This window comes from Papio anubis, chromosome 4 (genome assembly GCF_008728515.1).
Source record: "Papio anubis isolate 15944 chromosome 4, Panubis1.0, whole genome shotgun sequence".
NCBI lineage: Eukaryota > Metazoa > Chordata > Mammalia > Primates > Cercopithecidae > Papio > Papio anubis.
The window spans coordinates 137900235-137915275 of record NC_044979.1 but is presented as its reverse complement, the minus strand read 5'-3'; the positions used below and the strand labels follow the sequence as shown (position 1 = coordinate 137915275).

At 50.8% G+C, this 15041-nt stretch overlaps 1 protein-coding gene across 18 annotated transcripts in view; it reads left to right on the top strand.

Moving 5' to 3' along the window:
• Positions 1 to 15041, top strand: part of CUX1 (cut like homeobox 1) — a 468585-nt gene that overhangs the window by 342432 nt on the left and 111112 nt on the right. For all 18 annotated transcript variants that reach the window (XM_009202775.2, XM_009202774.2, XM_009202776.3 and 15 more), the window contains 2 exons: positions 1920 to 1968; positions 12387 to 12491. In XM_009202775.2, coding sequence (XP_009201039.1) covers positions 1920 to 1968; positions 12387 to 12491 — 154 coding nt within the window. The remainder of the gene's footprint in view (positions 1 to 1919; positions 1969 to 12386; positions 12492 to 15041) is intronic.

The following is a 15041-nucleotide window of genomic DNA, read 5'->3' as shown; positions in this document are numbered from 1 at the left end:
AACCATAGTAGGGTGAGTAGGTACTCTCACTTGCACCTGCCTCCTTGGGACCATGGAGCAGGTTGCGGAAGGACAGAGCTCTCTTTGTCAGGCTTGTCTGGTGCCCTGGGCTGTCCCTAGGAGTAGACTTGCCCATCTCTGACAGGATGGGCCACATCCAGGACTCTGGCATCCAACATGACATACAGCCCAGTGAATACTGGACAAATTCGAGGGATATAGGGCAGAAGGGACCTACGGCCCAGCATTCAGAGAGAGCTCACAGTGTGAGCACCCAATGAAAACTCAAACCTGCAAACCAGGACTCGAGACAGTGCTACTCCCTGAGACAGAGCCGCTGGGAGGGTCTGGGAAGGACAGAGTGGGTGGAAGTAGGAGATGAGGTTCCCTGGGAGGAGAAGGCATTCAGGCAGGCAGCGCAAGTGGAGGCCTAGTGCAGAGGAAGGCCTGGCTCTTCGGGGTCCCGCACATGGTGGGAGTTGTTGGAGAACAGGGCCCTGAGAATGAGTGGCGGGTAAGGCCAAGAGGAGGAAGGAGCCTTGGTGTAGAAGGGCCGTGCGTGTGGCTGAGGAAGGGATTGCATCCCGAAGGCAGCAAAGTGCAGGTGCGTGTGGACTCAGAGCCATAGAATGAGAGCCCTCAACCCCAACCAGGTCCCTGTGGCTGTAACATTGGCTCCGCGGCCCTTGGGCATGCTAAAAAACCTTCCTTGGGTCACAGACGGTTCTAGCCTGTGGCCTCCTAACAGAGACCATCCTCAGGACCTGCTTGCAGACGTTGGGGTGGTGGTCTGCCCGGGTTTCCTGCTCTAACCTCCCATAGGCTTTTGGAGTTGGCCATGCCCTTCTCAAAAGGACTCTCCAGGCTGGGCGTGATGGCTCATGCCTGTAATCCCAGCACTTTGGGAGGCGAAGGCGGTTGGATCACCTGAGGTCAGGAGTTCGAGACCAGCCTGGCCAACATGGCAAACCCTCATCTCTACTAAAAATACAAAAATTAGCCGGGTATGGTGGAGCACACCTGTAGTCTCAGCTACTCAGGAGGCTGAGGCAGGAGAATTGCTTGAACCTGGGAGGCGGAGGTTGCAGTGAGCCGAGATCATGTCATTGCACTCCAGCCTGGGTGACAGAGCTCTGTCTCAAAACAAACAAACATAAAAACACTCTCCACATTCCTCTCTCATGACGCTCTGTGTTGGATTCACGTATTTGCCTTCAGATTACTAAAGGAAATACTTTAAAAACAGAAAAAGGGAAAAACAGAACCTGGACAGTTGCTTTTACAAGCAGGCTGGGCCATAGCTATGAACCCACACAGTCTGCACCTCAGCCTGTACAGTCCCCCAACCTGTGTCTCCATCCTCACCTGCCCTCCTTATCTCCAGTTGACCACCTTCTCCTGGTTTCCTCATTCCTGGTGAGGCTTTCATTGCCAAGTGCCTTTTCCTAAAGTAGCCTTTCCCCGGCTCCTCCTCTCACCCCCAGCCTGGCAAACTTCTACTCATCCTTCAAAGCCCCACTTACCTGTCACCTCCTCTGCACCCTTCCTTGATTCCCTCCCACAAAGAGAATTTATTTCTCCCTCTGTGTTTTTCAGAGCACTCTTCTCAGAGCTCTTTTTGAACCCTTGAGAGGACAAGGTGGATTTTATATTTTTATGGGTTTGTCTCCCCAGTGAGATTGGGACTCCATCAAAGGCAGGCAGCCCATGTGCACCAGACACGTGATTATCAAAAGAGTGCATAGCATCAGCAAGCACATCTCTTCCCCCAGTGCGAGCCCACCTCCTCCTGCTGGACAGCATTGACTCATGGTTCCACATAGCCCTTCCCGAGCCCTGAGCTAGGAAGCTGTCCCTTCAGTCACCCACTGAGCCGGTCTCCTTGTGACTAACCTGCTCTCTCCCTCTCACCCTCCTAGGGCCGACGAGATTGAAATGATCATGACGGACCTTGAAAGGGCAAACCAGGTAGGACCCTGGACGCTTTTAGTCCTAAAACCCACACTAGCGGGCCCGTTTCTGGCATCTTGGAAGGTGTGTCACCCGAAGTTAGAAGGCCGGTTATCCTTCCATTTTTTACTGACAGCTTTCAATGTTGATGCTGCTTCTGATGTCGTGAGAAGTAGGAAAAGACATAAAAAGTCCTAGGAACCATTTCCTTGGCAAAGTCTTTGATGTGGTTCCAGCATCTCAGACATCCCATGGTGAACATCCCCTCCAAAGTGGTAACTGTCTCCTTTTCCTTACTCCGTCTCTAAACACCCGTCTGTGTAGCTGTGGCATCCGTGACAGCGTAGACATCTTACCATGGTGTTATCCTAGGAGAGTTCCTTACCACCACGTTCTCATGGGTCACAGCCACTTGCTCCAACGAGGGCTGTCAGCCGACGGCCCCCTTTTGGCTGACACTTGGTTCTCAGAGAGGCCTTGTGGCAAGTACCCAGCACAGTGTCTGGCACATAATTAGGTACGTGGTGTTGGGTGGTTCTAAACACTCTGCTGCCTGGAAAATTCAGCCGTCCCCAAACCCCTTCCTCCCACAAGGACCCCACAGAACAGGAAAACATTTTGCTTTAGCCAGTGCTGCTGTTGCTCTGAAAAGAAAGTGATCCCCCAGCCAGGCTCACGCCTGCAATCCCAGCAGTTTGGGAGGCCGAGCTGGGTGGATCACTTGAGGTCAGGAGTTCGAGGCCAGCCTGGCCAGCATGGTGAAGCCCCGTCTCTGATAAAAATACAAAAATTAGCTGGGTGCAGTGACATGCACCTGTCGTCCCAACTGTTCAGGAGGCTGAGGCAGGAGAATCAGTGAGCCGATCACACCACCACACTCCAGCCTGGGCGAGAGAGCAAGAATCTGTCTCAAAAAAAAAAGCAGTTACGGGAAGGAGTTACCTTCATCACAGATCGCTATTCCTATTTCTCAAGTGTCCACCGACTCCCCCTCTCCACTCAAGGCCAGTCCTGGGCATACCTTGCCTTTAGATGGCTCTTTTGGACAATCTAATGTACCCAACAGGAGAGCCTGGTTTGTTAAACGGGAGAGCCTTATCCTGTGAATATCAGTGCACTGTCTGGAACAGGCTCTCTGTGGTCTGAGAGACAGTCCCAGGTTCCTAAGAAGTTCGGCAAAGCAAACGTACTTCTCAAGGTGCCAAAGCCACTCGGTGAACCCCAGTCTTAGGAGACACCAGACAGGACCGTAGGGACAGGTGCTGACTCCAGAACGACATGGGTTCAGTTACTAACTTGGTATTTCCTGTGTGGCCTTGACGGGTCTCTTAATCTCTTAAATTTCTTGGTCATTAAAAAATCAAAAGAAAAATGAACCTTGAGGCCATTATGCCAGGGGAAATACGCCAGTCACAAAAAAAGACAAAGACGGAATGATTCCACCTCTATGAAGTCTCAGGAGGAGCCAGCTTCAGAGAGACAGAAAGTTCCACGGTGACTGCCAGGGATGAGGGGAGGAGGGAAATACGAAGTTGTTGTTAAATGGGTACAAAGTTTTGGTTTTGCAAGATGAAAAAATTCTGGAGATTAATTGCACAACCACGTAAACATCCTTGACGCTACTGAAAAGGACGCTAATGGTTAAGATGGTAAATTTTATGCTTTGTGTATTTTACCATGATTTAAAATATATTAAAAATTTTTGAAAGAAAGGAAGGGAATTTAGCTAATGCTTCCTTTGCAAGGTTGTTTTGAGGATTAGAGGTAAAATGCCAGAATAAAAAGTAGATGGTTGCCAGGCGCAGTAGCTCACACTTGTAATCCCAACACTTGGGAAGACCAAGGCAGGCAGATCACTTGAGGTCAGGAGTTTGAGACCAGCCTGGGCAATTTAACAAGACCCCATTTCCATAAAAAATACAAAAGTTAACTGGGTATGGCAGTGTGCCTGTAGTCCCAGCCACTCAGGAGGCTGAAGCAGGAGGATCACTTGAGTCCAGGAGGTAGAGGTTGCAGTGAGCTATGATTGCACCACTGCACCCCAGCCTAGGTGACAGAGTGAGATCCTATCTCAAAAAAAAAAAAGAAAAAGATGCCTAAATAAATGTTAGTTCTGTAGCTGCTGAAGAAACACAGGTTTTGGGGGAATTGTAAAGTCATGCCTTCAGGAAAGGGTGGTAAGTGGTAGAGGCGAGTTCTCGCCAACAACTCAGCCAGAATTAATAGCCTGATATGGCTGCATTAATAGAAATACAGTTTCTAGAATGAAGAAGGTGGTGATTCTGCTCATTGGCAGCAATGAGTCCATGCCTGGGAAATTCCGTTTTTTAAATTTATTTATTTTTCTTCTTTGAAACGGAATTTTACTCTTGTCATCTAGGCTGGAGTACAATGGTACAATCTCAGCTCACTGCATCTTCCGCCTCCCGGGTTCAAGCAATTCTCCTGCCTCAGCCTCCCGAGTAGCTGGGATTATAGGTGCCCACCACCACGCCCAGCTAATTTTTGTATTTTTAGTAGAGACAGGGTTTCACCGTGTTGGTCAGACTAGTCTCGAACTCCTGACCTCAGGTGATCTGCCCGCCTTGGCCTCCCAAAGTGCTGTGGTTTCAGGCGTGAGCCACCGCGCCCGGCTGGAAATTCCATTTTAGACTGGAAGCCACACTGTAAAGAAAACAGCTCCTTGGAGTTTGTTCAGAGACAACTCCATGGCCAGGACAGGGAGGGGCTCTAACACAAAAGGAACTATGGGGTTCGGAGACGTTCCTCATCTTGGGGTAGCAGGGAAAGACAGCAGCACCACTGGACAACGAGCAAGAGGATTAATTTCAGGAATCTGGGACACGAAAAGATGAGAAGAGGGAAGGGTTGTGGGGTATTTGTAGGTTCTGTCCTTGGAGCTCTCAAGGGCCGACCAGAAAGAAAGAAAGGCCAGGGGACGGAGCCACGCCTTTTCTGAGAGACCCCTGTAGACCCCAACCAAGCATAGAGGCTGGTGGGAGGAAACTTCTTTATTTTTGTTTTTGAGACAGTCTTGCTCTGTTACCCAGGCTGGAATACAGTGGCACCATCTCAGCTCACTGCAACCTCCCCCTCCTGGGTTCAAACGATTCTCCTGCCTGAGCCTCCCCAGTAGCTGGGACTACAGGCATACGCCACCATGCACGGCTAATTTTCTTATTTTTAGTAGAGGTGGAGTTTTGCCATGTTGCCCAGGCTGGTCTCAAATTCCTAGGTTCAAGCGATCTGCCCACCTCAGCCTCCCAAACTGCTGAGATTGCAGGCACATGCCACCACGTCCAGCTAATTATTGTTCTTAGTAGAGACAGGGTTTTGCAATGTTTGCCCAGGCTGCTCTTGAACTCCTGGGCTCAAACGATCCACCCACCTCCGCCTCCCAAAGTTCTGGGATTCCAGGTGTGAGCCACCATGCCCAGCCAGGAAGCTTATTCCCAACGGTGGTCCTCCTCAGTCTGGCTCTCCAGAGGTGCCACGCTGAAAGATGCTCGCTCTGGAGAGAGTGAGCTCCCTGTCACCAGAGCTATGCAAGCAGATTCGCCAGCCCTCCCGGAGAGCATGAGATGGGGTATCAGCCACAGAGTAGACCGAAGGAGGGATTGAACAAGAAGGCTCAAAGGGTGCCTTTTGACCCTGAAGTCTAGGAGTTCGTGACATGAGAAGCATTCAGAGAGGAAAGATGCAAGCCCTGGAATATCGAGAGAATATTTTCAGCAGGAGAAGAAGTGGAAGGTTAAAGGAAAGCCAGAGAAGGGGACGTTGGCCTGGGCCATCAACTAGGAGAAAAGCTGCCCAGAGCTGGGCATGGTGGTGGCGGCACCTATAGTACCAGCACTTGGAGAGACCGAGGCAGGAGCTCGCTTGAGCCAGTTTGAGACCAGCCTGGGCAACATAGTGAGACCCCCATCTCTACAAAAAGTTAAAAAAAAAAAACTAGCCAGGTGTGGTAGTGCACACCTGTAGTCCCAGCTAACCCAGGAGGCTGAGGTGGGAGGATCTCTTGGGCCCAGGAGTTCAAAACCAACACCAGAGATGCGGGTCGGAGAGTGGGCTGGTAGGAGGGGACCTGGCCAGGCCTGCAGGAGGGTCCCAGTGTGAAGGATTAATCCTGGGAGCACTGCAGAATCGTAGGCAGGATTGAGACATCAGGTTTGAGTTCTAGAAGGATCTCTCTGGCTGTACCTTGGAGAACAGATGGGAGTGGAAAGACCAGAAGCCGGGAGAGCAGTGGGAAGCTAGCGTGGCAGTAAGGGGAGAGATGGCATGGGCCTGACCCGAGGCCGTCCCTGCGGAGGTGAGCTGGAGGTGGGCTGGGCAGTAAGAGGAGGGCGCAGACATGGTCCCACACTGGTGCAGGCGGCAGGCATCTGGACCAACGCCTTTCCCATCAGGAAACCCCCAGGAGGAGCAATTTACTAGCTCACTGGCATACAACATTCGTTTTCCCTAGGCATGTAGTTAGAATGTTCTACTGAGACCTGAAGCGCTCTTTTATTGCTAAAGCACTGTGCTCCTGTTACAGAGAAGTGGTAGAGCAGTTGGCACCTGTCAATTACGTCGGAGCCTCATTCACACCTGTTTGTTGAACATCAGGGCACTGGCATAAATACTTACTGTCCCAATTGGTGACAGTAAAGATTCAGAACTCTTGAGATATCATGGTAAATAAGAAGCCACAGCTTTACACTTCAAGCTGCGTGTGAAACCCCGTCTCGGGGTAAATAAGAAGCCACAGCTTTGCGCTTCAAACTGTGTGTGAAACCCCGTCCCGGGGTTTTAGCAATTCACGGCTTTTTTTGCGGTGAAAAACAGCAGCCCACCCACTGCCCCTCGAGGGCCTCCTTTCTGAGCAGTGGTGATCTGAGGTGCTGGTGGGCCTTGGTCTCAAACTCCCGGGCTCAAGCGATCCTCTCCCCTTGGCCTACCAAAGTACTGGGATTACAGGCATGAGCCACTGAGCCCGGCTTTGAAACCAGCATTTTAGTATCTATGAGGCCTGCTCAGAGTCAGTGCTCAAAAAGATGTACTGAATGAATATGGGCTTTAATGCCCAGGCTGGAGTGCAGTGGCACATTCTCCTAGCCCACAGTGGGGCTGGGAGGGAGTCATTGAAGTGAGCTGCCCTCCTCCTGTTCACCTGCCTGGTGTTTATGTCACAAGACTGCCCTAGTGGAGGACCATCCAGGTTGAGGTTAGGGGTTAGAAACCACAGCTGAACCTCACTATGGAGAGTGGGTCTCCATGGAGGCCTTGGCCACTGGTGCAGCATCAGCATGGGACACGTGGTGGTGGGCATCCGGTCTCCAGCCGTGGTAGACGTTCCTGGCCTCCTTCCTGCAAAGTCACTGATGTGGGGTTACCTCTGGGAGTCGAGACTTCACTGTGATTGCTGGGGGTGGGGAAGCAGGCCCATCGTAGGCTCTGGGGCTGCTTTGTTCCTCAGGGGACTTGCTCATCTCTGGTATCCTCAAGCCTGAATTTTAATGGCCATGCAAGCAGAGAACAAGAGACAAAACCTGGGGCCAAGAAAGGGGTGAAAGATTGGATCAGAGACTCCCCCGCCCCAACCCATATAAAACCAGGGACTTCAAAGGCCACACTCTGAAAGTATAAACTGGGGAGATGTGGAAAGGAGTCTGCCCTTAAAGGGGAGACGGTGAGGGTTCCCTCTTGTTGGTTCCAGAGGGAGAAGAAAATGAGCCTCCCAAGAGATTCCTAACCACAGTCGTCTCTCCACAGGTCTGGGGCTCTGTTTCACGCCAGTCGCCCCAGCCCTCTCCCAACACCTCCGCCCCGCCAGGCTGCAGCTGGCCCAAGGCCCTGTCTTTATCCTCTGCAAGCCCATCCCTCTCTGTGTCCTTCCCATGGTGCCTCACCATGTTTTATGAGTCAAATTGTTCAGACTTTAGAGGCCTGGACGTAGCTGTCTGCATCCCGTATTCACATCCCAATCGGGGGCACTGAGGTTAGAGGAAAACTTTTTTTTTTTTGGATTGCCCTTGCTTGCCCTGTGACCCAGGCTGGAGTGCAGTGGTGTGAGCTCACTGCACCCTCCGCCTCCTGGGTTCAAGCAATTCTCATGCCTCAGTCTACTGTGTAGCTGGGACTACAGGTGCACACCCCCACACCCGGCTAATTTTTGTATTTTTAGTACAGACAGGGTTTCACCATGTTGACCAGGCTGGTCTCAAACCCCTGACCTCAAGTGATCTGCCCACCTCAACCTCCCAAAGTACTGGGAAGGATGGGCAGGGGCAGGGGAGAGATGGGCAGGGGTTGGGGGACCCGTGGAACTTCCTCTAGGATGAGGTGACCTCGTGGACCCCTGGTTCCAGCTGCCTCTCCCCAAATCACCCAGTGAAGAATGTGACACCAGCCCAGGGAGCAGAACAGCCTCCTTCACCTTCCCCAGAGACATGAAGCCCCCCGGGTCTCACGGTGGAAACCGTCTCTGTATTTGCTGGCTTGACTCTAACAGGAAGAATTCCTGAGACACGGTGTCGCTGGCTGCTTGCTGCCTCCCAGGTGACTGCTGAAGGGAGGCAGAGTTTAACTTGATGCCAGCTAAGAGTCATTTCCCCGAAAAGGGTCTTCCATTTTGAGAGGAGGAGGATGTGAGGTGTGCCTGGGGCCACACACGCCAGGGACCTTCGTGACAATATCCTGGATACCGTCGCCAGGTGGCGGGCATCGGCTTGTGTGAGCCCCATGGCCGCCAGTCCCCTTGCTGGGCGACTGTTTTCTGCCATCGTAGTCCGGGTTACCACCGGTATGCAAGCAGTACCCTCCTCGCCCCCATGTTTCTAGCATCTACTCTGGTTTCTCAGCAAAGGACAGAGAATAGGCAAGAAACAACAAGAAAGATCTCCCGGGACAGTGCTCAGGCTCGGCGAGGGGCCGTTCTCATGGTGAGGCAGACACAAAAGTAGAATGAGGACTCCTCCTCTGCGGGGACACAGGAGGAGACGGGAGCCCGGCAGTAATCACAGGAAGTGATGTCTCAGGGCAGCCACCGCTCTTGCGTCTGGGGTTCCAGATCTAGAAACACAGCTACAGGTGGTTGAACAGGGGTCTTCAGGAAGATGCCAGAGCCTCAAAACCAGTGTCACCACGCGCCGACCCGGCACAGGGCCCCCTTCTTCCTGCCTCAGCTGCCAACGATGGGCTTCACTTCTCAGCTCCTGAAACGAATTCATCCCAGCTGCTGATCAGCGTCTGTTTCCCTGTTCCTTCCTTTCACTGCCATGAGGCCTGTTTTTAGGGAATTCTCCTGTTTCGTGGATGTCTCACCACACAAACCACCTCAACGCTTCGTGTTTTGAGTTTTCTATTTTTTTCGACGCCCTCAGGACAGAAATCCTAAATAACTACGTGATCAGAAAGTTGCGTGAAAGTAACAAGGTGAAGCCAAAAGTCATAGAAGTCTGACCACCGTGACCGCCAACAGACAGGCCACAGAGAGACTGTCCGTGAACTTGGAAACTGCAAATGCAACTGCTCCGCAGAAATTTTGCAGTCAGGCCTGGCTCGGGGGCTCACACCTGTAACTCCAGCACTTTGGGAGGCTGGGGCGGGCAGATCACTTGAGGTCGGGAGTTCGAGACCAGCCTGGCCAACAGGGTGAAACCCTGTCTCTGCTAGAAATACAAAAATTAGCTGGGCATGGTGGCGCGCATCTGTAATCCCACCTACTCAGGTGGCTGAGATGGGAGAATCACTTGAACCTGGGAGATGGAGGTTGCAGTGAGCCAAAATCACACTGCTGTGCAACAGGGTGAGACTCCATCTCAAAAAAAAAAAAAAGAGAGAGAGAGAGAAATAAAGAAATTATGCAATCAGAGATTGAAATCATCAACAGCTAGATCCCTTCTTTTGTGAACCGTCACCCTGTGATGAGATGGTATCCGCTCTGAACGGCTAAAGCCTGCTTGAGACCCATGTAGGCTCCCAGGGACACCTTATAACCAGGTGTCCAGGACTTCCCCAGCTCTGGCTGTTCCAGAACACTTCAGAACCAGCTTCTCCACTAGGCTAAGAAATAGGTTTCCTAGCCCAAGAGACCAGGAGAAATATCTCCAAATACATCTTATTCCAGGCAGTCTTAGATATTTTCTGCCCAAGAGTTGAACTGACCAGCAAGGGAGGCATAAGCTCTTCAGTGATGTGACGTGATTATCAGAAACACTTGGCGTGACCCGTCTGGAAATAAACTGGGAAAAATCTTTTTTGTTGAAGAAGACATTTTTCCGTAGTCTTAATAGTTGATTAGGCTCGGTGCAGTGGCTCACACCTGTAATCCCAGCTCTTTGGGAGGCCAAGGCAGGTGGATCACCCGAGGTCAGGAGTTCAAGACCAGCCTGACCGGCATGGCAAAACCCTGTCTCTACAAAAAGTACAAAAATGAGCCGGGCATGGCAGTGCATGTCTGTAATCGCAGCTACTCAGAAGGCTGAAGCAGGAGAATCCCTTGAACCCGAGAGGCAGAGGTTGCAGTTAACTGAGATCGCACAACTGCACTCCAGCCTGGGCAACAGAGTGAGATTCCAATCTCAGAAAAAAAAAAAGAAAAAAACAACAGTTGATTAGTTCACATGAACCAGCAATCACCTCCATAGTCCTGGACATACAGGTCGCCTTGCCACTTTCCTGATGGCTGGTTCTAGATTCAGTGTGGACGAGAGATAGTGATAGAGGTGACCTGTTTGGGCCTAGACAGACCCAGCCAGGCACCACGTGAATTCAACTGAATGTAATTCCAAGAGCTCCTGGAGAGGCAAGGCAGACGGCCACCAGCACCACCCTGGGCAGACGGAACTGCCATTAGAAATATCCTAAATTGGCTGGGCATGGTGGCTCACGCCTGTAATCCCAGTATTTTGGGAGGCCAAGGCAGGCAGATCATCTGAGGTCAGGAGTTCAAGACCAGCCTGGCCAACATGTGAAACCCCATCTCTACTCAAAACACAAAAATTAGCCAGGCATGGTGGACACCTGTAATCCTAGCTACTCAGGAGGCTGAAGCAGGAGAATCGCTTGCACCCAGGAGGTGGAGGCTTCAGTGAGCCAAGATCATGCCACTGCACTCCAGCCAGGGTGACAGAGCGAGACTCCGTCTCAAAAAAAAAAAAAAAAAATCATAGTTTGTCTGTATGCAGGGCAAATAGATTCCATGCTGTTGCCACAGAATTGCTTAAACCTGCCAAAGCCACTCCTCCTAGAACTAGATTAATCAGCCAGTTCCAGGGCAGGCCAACTTCTTGTCTTTCTGAGTCCTTTCTTAGCAATTATTAACCACACGCTGCCATGCCACAAAACAGGAAAACACACGATGGAGATGCTGCTTGGCCAGGCTTTTCTGATTGAATGTTTCTAGTAGTGGAATGTAAGTCTGGGAGGAAGAAGCGGAACTTTGCCTCAGCCCACATGTCCCATGTCATTCGGCACCGTCTCCTACCTGTCTTAGAACTGTGCCTCAGTCCTAAGAATTAAACCGGCACAAGGCCATTCACAAATGACCTCTGCCTGAGCTCTGTGTCCCGGGCACGTCCGTGGCTAGGGACCATGTTCCCATTTTACAGATGGGTAGGCGGCAGCTCAGTGAGTTTGGGTAACTTGCCCTGATTTGTCTTTTCCCAGACACCCTGTCGGGCAGGGGCACTGGGGTGACCTGTCCTCGTCATCCAGTGGGAAATCCCCATTTTCTCTCTAGGAGTGGTGGTTTCCTTGTTCAAGATTTTTAGGCAAATGTTGGAAAAGTCCACTCATTTGTCCCGCAGCCCCCCGCACTGGTCTGTGCCATCCTCCTGCCTGTGTCCTCGGATTGGTCTGGTTGGCTGAAAATGCCAGGATCAGCATTCAAAACACTTTGTCCAGTGGGGGGTTAAATATGTTGAAATAAGCCCAGCCCTTACAAAAGCGGTGGCATTTACATCCTGTACGTTTATGGAAATCCTTGCTGAAGAAAAACAACCACAACATTGTTTGTGCGTGTTTTTAGGAAGAGAATGGCCAAAGTGTCTTTAATTCACTGTTTACCCGTGAGAATTACTCCCAGGAGTAATCCCGCAATAAAATCTTCTTGGTCTATGAGAATAGAAAGAAATTGAATCAAAAGACTCGATTTCCACTTGTATTTATTCAGTCTGGGAAATTCAGTGGGCCGGAGTATTAGTATCAGCAGGGGATTCCTTTGCTCCTAGCGTTAAATTACTGTCATAATCGCTCAATTATTTCTTCCTTGTACTGTTTAAAATAAAAATCCATCACATTCTGTGTTTTTTTTCCTAGCATTTATTAGGTTGAGTGTTTAGGAAAATCAATTATAGTCAGTCAGGCATGAATTGATGAATGTTCTTGTAATAATTGTCAGTTGTTAAACTGAATGTACTTTCTCTTTCACCCCTTTTCATTTCCTTCAGAGGGCAGAGGTGGCTCAGAGAGAGGCGGAGACTTTAAGGGAACAGCTCTCATCCGCCAATCACTCCCTCCAGCTGGCCTCACAGATCCAGAAGGCACCAGACGTGGTGGGTAGCCCCGGCCCCGTGGGGGACTGTCCCCGCCTGGCCTCTGCACCTTCGAGTTACAGCCGCTTGCCCCTTTTTGTTTCCAGCGTCTCTTTTTGGGAATCACGTTTTAACCAGTACTGCTTTCTTGGTGGGGTTTGCTTTAACCAACTGGGGGCCGGAGCTTGTTAAAGTCGAAGGAAGAGCTTTGCTAACTGTGCGTGGCTGGGCTGAGACCAGCATGGCGTCCACCCAGGGCCAAGGTGGAGGCCGCGCAGACATAATCCCAGACACAGTCACAGTGCCCCAGCCGGGCCTCGGGGGTGATTGCTGGTGTGCGGGTGGAGACCCGAACCAGGGGCCTCTCCAGAATGACACAGGGAAATGGAGGGTTTCCGCTGTGCCCTTGCAAGATGAGGAACAGTTCAGGATGAGCTGGGGGATGGGGGTGGGCAGGCAGAGAGGTAACATTCTGCACCAGTTTATGGAGCAGGAAGAGTGGGTATCACACCACTTTTTTGCAGCTTGCTTTTTTTGAAATTAGCACAAATGGCTCTTAAAACATTCCCAGCTCAATCAAGGTGGCTTTGAACTGCTGGTTTCCAGACTGTCGTTCAATGCTGTGTAGGGACAAGGGACAGCGTTGGAACTAAGACCTTGGGTGTGGGAGCCATAGCCCCTGGTGCAGACCCCAGCTCTGCAGTCTGGTGATGGGGACAAGGAGCTTAATGTCCCTGAGTCTCTGTTTCCCCGCCTCTAAACTGCGGGGTTGACGCGGAAGTTATTGTGAGCAAATAACTTAGAGCAAAGCTGGACACGTAATAAGACTAAGTAAACCTTAGCAGTAATTCTAGTTGTAGTTGGCAGTAATTCTAGTTGTGGTTGGCACCATTATCTCTGATCTCCCAGTTTTGGGTTTTTTTTTCTTTTTTTTAAATTAAGATAAGGTCTCTCTCTGTCACCCAGGCTGGAGTGCAGTGGCGCAGTCTCGGCTCACTGCAGCCTCCACCTCCCAGGCTCAAGGGATCCTCCCAGCTCAACCTCCCGCATAGCTGGGACTTCAGGCACACACCACCACACCTGGCTGATTTTGGTATTTTTTGTAGAGACTAGGTTTTGTCATGTTGCCCAGGCTGGTCTCAAACTCCTGGACTTAAGAGATCCTCCTGCCTCGGCCCCCCAGAGTGCTGGGATGACAGGCGTGAGCCACCATGCCCAGCCTGATCCCCCAGTTTCTAGCACATGATTTCATCACTAGTTCGCTTACAAACCTCAGTTTTCCCATGTGTAAAATAGGAATTAAGTGATCATGAGGCCCCTCTAAGGAGCCCCTCATCCTAAGGCTACAATGAATACGTATCAGTTGTAGGAGTCCTTTTTATCGAAAGGTGACTCCGTCGAGCCCTTGCTGTATGCCGGGGCTTGTCGTGGACACCCGAAGAACCCTAAGGAGTAAGATGAGGCTGGTTGCAGAGGGTAGTCTCGTCAGAAAAACTTGCTCATGTGATCAATTCATCTGTCAGTTTGACAGTCATTATTCCCACCCAATCTGTGAAACAGGGTACTGTTGTTTCTTTTTTTTTTTTTTTTTCTTTTTTTGAGACACAGTCTTGTTCTGTCACCCAGGCTGGAGTGCAGTGCCATGACCTCAGCTCACTGCAACCTCCGCCTCCCGAATTCAAGCAATTCTCGTGCCTCAGCCTCCTGAGTGGCTGGAGTTGCAGGCGCGTACCACCACACCCAGCTAATTTTTGTATTATTTGTAGTGATGGGGTTTTGCCACGTTGCCCAGGCTGGTCTTGAATTCCTGTCTTCAGGTTATGCACCTCCCAAAGTGCTGGGGTTACAGGCGTGAGCCACTGTGGGATCTCACTCAGTCACCCAGGCTGGAATGCAGTGGAGTGATCATGGCTCACTGTAGCCTTGACCTCCTGGGCTCAAGCGATGCTCCCACCTCAGCCTCCGAAAGTGCTGGGATTACAGGCATGAGCCTTCATTCCCGGTCCTATTTTTTTATATAGATGAAGAAATAAAAGCTCCATGAATGTAAACACCTTTCCCCAAAGCACAATTTAATGGCTGAGCTAAGACCCAAGTTGGACCTTCTGGCACCCCAGACTGTGGCTTTTAAATTATTCCCCAGGAATGAATCTAGATCGAGGTATTAAGACTCCCTTCTAAGAATGGATTTTAGGTTTCTTTTTAAAATTAACATTAAATATAACATCTGTTGCTGGGCACAGTGGCTCACGCCTGTAATCCCGGCCCTTTGGGAAGCTGAAGCAGGAGGATCACATGAGGCCAGGAGTTTGAGACCAGCCAGGGCAAAATATGGAGACCCCATCTCTACAAAAATGTTAAAATTAGCTGGGCATGGTGGCATGTGCCTGTAGTCCCAGCTGGCCGAGGCAGGAGAATTGCTTGAACCCAAGAGGCAGAGGCTGCAGTGAGCTATGATCATGCCACTGTGCTCCAACCTGGGCAACAGAGAAAAATCCTGTCTCCAAAAAAGTAAATATGAGACTGGGTGTGATGGCACACACATGTAATCCTAGCACTTTGGGAGGCCGA